This window comes from Acomys russatus, chromosome 22, assembly GCF_903995435.1.
Source record: "Acomys russatus chromosome 22, mAcoRus1.1, whole genome shotgun sequence".
Classification (NCBI taxonomy): domain Eukaryota; kingdom Metazoa; phylum Chordata; class Mammalia; order Rodentia; family Muridae; genus Acomys; species Acomys russatus.
In genome coordinates this window covers 25,524,716-25,530,280 of record NC_067158.1, presented here as the reverse complement: position 1 = coordinate 25,530,280, position 5,565 = coordinate 25,524,716, and the positions used below count along the sequence as shown (strand labels likewise).

The following is a 5,565-nucleotide window of genomic DNA, read 5'->3' as shown; positions in this document are numbered from 1 at the left end:
TGCTTCAGCTTGAAAGTTGTCACTTGGAAATCACCAGAAATGCCACCCTGAGTGTTCTTGCCTGGGACCCAAGGAGTCCTACGAGCTCCTCAGACTAACACCTGGGTCCTCATCACTCGTGCCAGATGCACTGCCCTACGGGTGCCTGGATTCTAACAGCTGGGGCTCCACATTCTCATAGGCCAGTTCTAGCGTGGACACTGGCTGTACATCGACAGGCTGCTGCCACCCTCAAGAGGCACACACGTAATTAGGTGTGTGCTGACTAGGGAGCAGCTCCTGACTGGTGTGGGATACCAAAGGCCCTAAGGAGTATGGAGTGTGGGCAGTTTTCATTTGGTTTACTTCACATTAAGGAGAGAAGAAGAAAACAAAAAACAAAGGAGTTGGTGTACATGTTTGTCTGTCAGATTCAGAGCACCTACCACGTCCAGAGGCACAGCCCTGGGCCTGTGGCTGGGCCTTCTGTGGGAAAGGCCGTCACCCTGGGGTGTTAGCTCAATATTTGTAAATTGGTCCTCAGTTGGTTTTCAGAGTTAGTGTTATTTACTCATTAATACTTTTTGGAAAGGGGAAATCTGTCTTTAAAAGTTCACAATACTTCCTTCAGAAAGATCGTAAAGTAATTTGGAACAAAACCCAAGATTTTACTTCACGTTTAAAAAAAAAAAAAAAAGTTAACTTGTTCCCCCAAGTGTACTGTAAAACCAGTTCTGATGCTTTATCTTTCACAGAAGCCACTCAGCTGGTGGGAAAGGGTGCTTTTGGACAACTGACAAGATGACCCCACCCTATATAGCCTAGAGGCCATGACTCTAAAAAAGGCCAGGCCACATGCATGTGAGGAAGCTACATCAGCCTTCTAAACTTAGGCCATGACTAGCCAAAATTTAGTATTTTCTTACAGGACAATCTGAGCTAGATTAAATTCTAAATTGAGAAATGGCTCCTGATCTCATCTAGTGCCTCCAGAGGTGGAACTAGGCCTTTGCCTATGGAAGCCACAGCTGCCTGCCAAGCTGCTTTAACTTTGGGTGGTAGGGGGACTACTATAGAAGTGCCAAAGGGATGGTCTGCTCATGACATGCTAGGTTTACAGGTGTCATGGCTGATGTTGTCATTGACCGCCAAAAACGGTCGGTCCTGGTTCAAATGGAGACTGCAGTTCTACAAGGCAGCAAACCCTGCTTAGGGACTTAATGGATAGTCTCAGCTTTGTTGTTCTGTGGCTTTTCTAAAGGCACCCATTGCTGATGCACTGCATGCTCGAGTCTCTTTTCTCAGTGTCCCAAGCGCTCTAGGGCCAACATGCACTCCTGGGAGGGCAGAAGCAAGTCTGCCAAAGGCAATCTAATTAGTAGTCCCTGGGCTGGACCTTTAAAAGAAGCCATTTAAATCTCTTAGGAAACAGGTACCCTCAGACTTGTCCACCATGAGACCAGATGGTCCCCTGGAGAAAGAAAGGTCAACAGCTTGATGCTCCACAAACAGGTGCACAAAGGAAAACACAATAGCCAAGGCTCCAGGCTGAGTGCCCTTGGGATCCTATGGTTGCCTCCCTGTGCGCTCAACAGTTTGTATCTGCCTGACAACTCAAGTACATTTTGGCTGGTAATAATTTGTAAAACAGTTTTAGCAAAGGTATATTGGGAATAAATGCCAGAAACAATAAGTGAAGAAGTATACATCTCACCTATATGTTGTTGGTCAAAGTCATCAGAGAAAAACAGGCAAAACAAAGGCAGCTCCACAGGCCACACTGCCACCACTGGTCAAGTCCACAAAAAGGAAAGCCATGAGAAGAATCTTTGAACACCACAACCACTCAAAGTGGAAACAATGCACTTTGAGGAATAATTCACATTAGAACACAGGTTGTTTCAAAAGGATAAAATAATGATCAATCCTGATTGGAAGGAGCCCAGGGCCTGAGTCCCAGTCTGTCCTGAGTGGGAGGCAGTATATGTGGAGAAGCCTGCGCCATCAGGATAGAGCTAATGGCGACTTTTTGTTTCAGGTAAGATAAAAGCATTTCACATGCCAGTTATCTTCATTCATAACTTTAATCTAAAATAAAAACGGGAGGGCACCTTGATGTCTCAGATTCAAGTGTAGCAGTGATAATGTGGTAGTAAGGCTTGTTTGTCCTGGACTGACCGACAAGCGCACAGCTGACAAGCATCAGTGCAGACGCAGCACAGCTGCTGATGGCTCAGTGGTAGGAGGTGCTCCTTCCCACCCAAGGAGGCCTGTCCATGTAGCACTATTAGCTGGGTCCCTGGGGCGAGTGCAGTGCTTGCCTTCCATTGTAGGCAGGGTTGGCTGCCCCATGCCACCCCTGGACCTGACCAAGCGCTATTTGTCTTCTGTGACCCTTCGCCAGCACTGCCTTCTCTTCCTTTTCTCCATGGACTTCAGTGATTCTGGAAAGGGTTTTTCAGTCTTGGTACTTCTAGCAGATTCTGCCCTCAAATCATGCTCACAGCAGTAGGATTGCCCATCCTGGGTGGAATGGAAAGCAGTCCCATCTTGGTGTTCCTTACAGAATGAGTTGGGGCAGAGGTGGCAAAATGAGGTAGAAGGTTTGCCACATACATCACAGTGATGCCAAGGACATTCCCACTTCCCTGTAATAAAGCACATCATCAGCAAATAGAAGCGACAAAATCAAAGCGTCAATGTTCCAGGGGCTAAGAGTAATTTTTTGAGCACTAGCATGAGTTAATATCCAGTCTTACTTTTCTTTTAAGAGACGGGTCCTTGGGATGTTTTCTGGGCTGACCTTTAACTAGCCATCCTGCTTCAGCCTCAAGTTGGTGAGTCAACTGAAACATACCTAATGTACTGTTTTAAAACTGGCTAGCCAAATAAAGGCAAATTAACACAGTTGCCAGAGAGAAGCTAGTAGTTGGTGCTCAAAGGCCAGGCAAGTACTAAGTGTTGTGGACTAGAGCCTACATTCCTGCTAACTGCAGCATCATACTAGACACCAGGGACAGCTTAGTACTCTATCCCTACCAGATGTCCACTGATGGTAATGGCTTCCCTAAGACTGCCCACCCCACCACCCTCCCCCCGCCCCAAAAAAAAACCCAGTTTCTCTGTGTACCCTTGGCTGTCCTGGAACTCACTAGGGTAGACCATGCTGGCCTCAAACTCAGAAATCCACCTTTCTCTGCCTCCCAAGTGTTGGAATTAAAGGTATGTGCTATCATGCCCAGATTGTGATTTGCCTATTATAAGGGACCAGTTTCAATCTCTGAAGCTCTTTGTTAAGGTTAGGGACAATTGTCAAATCCACTGAGGTACATGTAAAGCCATTATTAGGTTTCTTGTCTTTGGGTAAAGTCTTTACATTTTGTCCTGGTGCTGTTATCGTTCTTGAGTGTGCATGGGTAGTAAGACACAAAACCTATTATATTGTCTTCCAGGGAGCCAACTATGTGGCTCCATTTTAAATAGCAGCTCCTCTACATTGGGCTTTGGAAGCTATTGCTCCAGCAGGTTCCCTGTACTGGGGGGCCATTTACCACCTGACCTTGGCATGACCTAGTCAGTAAAGAGACACAGAGTTAAGAATGGCAGGCAAGTGCACTGCAGGTCATTCAAAGCTGACATGGGAGCTGGCACCTACCAAAGGGCCGCTTGCCCAAGCCCAGGCAGGACAGGTGGTAGGCCTTGGTGCAGAACTTGCGGTCGCACAGCACTAGCTGTCCACCATCACCACAGCGGAAGCACTCATCCTCTGACTGTCGTTTCCCTTCTCCCTTGGCTCTGCGCCTTCTGGTTTTCTTCTTGGCTTTTTTACCCTTTTCCTCTGAAGAAAGGGATGTTGAGGTCTAGAATCAAGAATTAAGCATTGCTCACTTAAAAGAACACAGACTGAAACACTAATAAAAGGTGAACTACAACGATGCCTAAAAAGCAAGATCCAAAGTACATTATAGATTCTTAGGGTGTTCAACATGGTAAGCTGTGCCTGAGCTGGAGGTGGAACTCATGGCTGTAGGTTCCATTTTTAGCACCACAAAAGGGCATGCCACCTACATAAAGGGTCATGTAGGGATGGCCCGCTACACCTTAGGTAACTCCTGCTAAGACAAAGGACATACTACAGAGGCTCAATAATGTCATGCTTGGGATCTGTTGGTGGGACATGTTGACAAAGATACTCTTCGGCCCAAGTATTACCTTGCTGGCTACTTCTCTTAACTAAAAATTCAAGTATGAGCAGAACAGATGAGGGCAGACTAGTGTTAAAGCAGCAATCTTTCAGAAAACATCTATAGGACGAGCTCAAGTCTCCAGCTCAGAGTGGAGCTGCCTATGATAGCCCTGGCCTTTTGCATACAAGGGGTGCCCCAAAACTCATGTTCTTCCAAGGACTGTGGATCACAACTTGAAGAGTCATTGCAAATGTAAGTATAATAAAATCAATACTGGCACATGAAACTAACTTGAAAGAGTTTGGTGGCCAGAGGTGGGACTCAGGAGGAGAGCACTTGCCTAGCAGGCATGGGCACTGGGATCCACACAGCAATGTAAACAGCAAAAAGTAGCAAGACAATGGAGGAGTGGTCAAGACAGAAAGCACATGCAACCACCCCAGGGAGCAGCAGGATGTCAAGGTAAGCAACCTGAGGAGCACCTACATCACCAGTCACCAACAGGAGCCTGAGAGACTCAAAAGAAACTCTGGAGCAAACATGGTCCTTCCAATAACTGACTTTACCTATGTGACTTCATGCTTAAGCCACACATCTACTGTTGCTTCAGTAGGATAGTCCCCACAGGCACTGTATCAGTGAGAAAGTCTTAACAAGTGGCCTCACTGACAGGAAGGCACACACAGCAATCCTGGGAAGAAGCACTGCATACTAGAAAGCGATCTAAGATGCCATAATGGCACGAGAGCTATGTGTTTCAGCTTCACAAAAAGAAGCCATGATGCCCTTACCTTTGGTCTGTCTCCAAGGAACCCACTACAGTTGGAGGCTCCACACCGACAGACTGTCTTTTCATTGCCCAAACAATCGAGGTTATAGTTGAAAGTCAGCTCTGTCCCTAAAGGAGACACAAGGCTATGTTAGAGGCCTTTGTCCTCCTGAGGCGATGGATGCTAACTTAAGAGTCAGTCTCAAAAAATGCACCCACCCCCTTTCAGGCACACACGGGCATGATTCACACAGCTCATCAATTTGCTTCATAAAATAGATACCCAAAACAAAGCTTGCAAATTACTATCCTAGAGCCTTTCTGAACTCAGCCATACTAAATACCAGCCATTGTTTCTGCCTGTCCACATGGCCCCAGAAACCTGAAGACCCCAGTGATATACCTGCAGGAATGTCACACACAGCAAACAGGCCAACCCGTGTGTCTCCATTTACTGTCCACTTCAGGGTCTCACAGTTGGGCTGGCAACTGTGGTTCATGAACCGTGAATAATTTCCTTTGGGGCCAGCATCAATTATGCGGTCCTGCAGGAAAAAAAAAGTCAGGAACTTTTTATCTTTAAAGGGATTCTTCATGCTGTAGGTTATACTCAATGATAGTATTGCTTGT

General features: G+C 46.4%; 1 protein-coding gene across 1 annotated transcript in view; it reads right to left on the bottom strand.

Moving 5' to 3' along the window:
* Nucleotides 1–1,627: 1,627 nt before the first annotated feature.
* Nsd2 (nuclear receptor binding SET domain protein 2) overlaps nucleotides 1,628–5,565 on the bottom strand; it is a 72,934-nt gene continuing 68,996 nt past the window's right edge. Inside the window, exons 20-23 of the mRNA XM_051165057.1 lie at nucleotides 5,339–5,480; nucleotides 4,958–5,064; nucleotides 3,635–3,839; nucleotides 1,628–2,627 (exon numbers count right to left, since the gene is read on the bottom strand). Coding sequence (XP_051021014.1) covers nucleotides 2,356–2,627; nucleotides 3,635–3,839; nucleotides 4,958–5,064; nucleotides 5,339–5,480 — 726 coding nt within the window. The 3' untranslated portion in view covers nucleotides 1,628–2,355. The remainder of the gene's footprint in view (nucleotides 2,628–3,634; nucleotides 3,840–4,957; nucleotides 5,065–5,338; nucleotides 5,481–5,565) is intronic.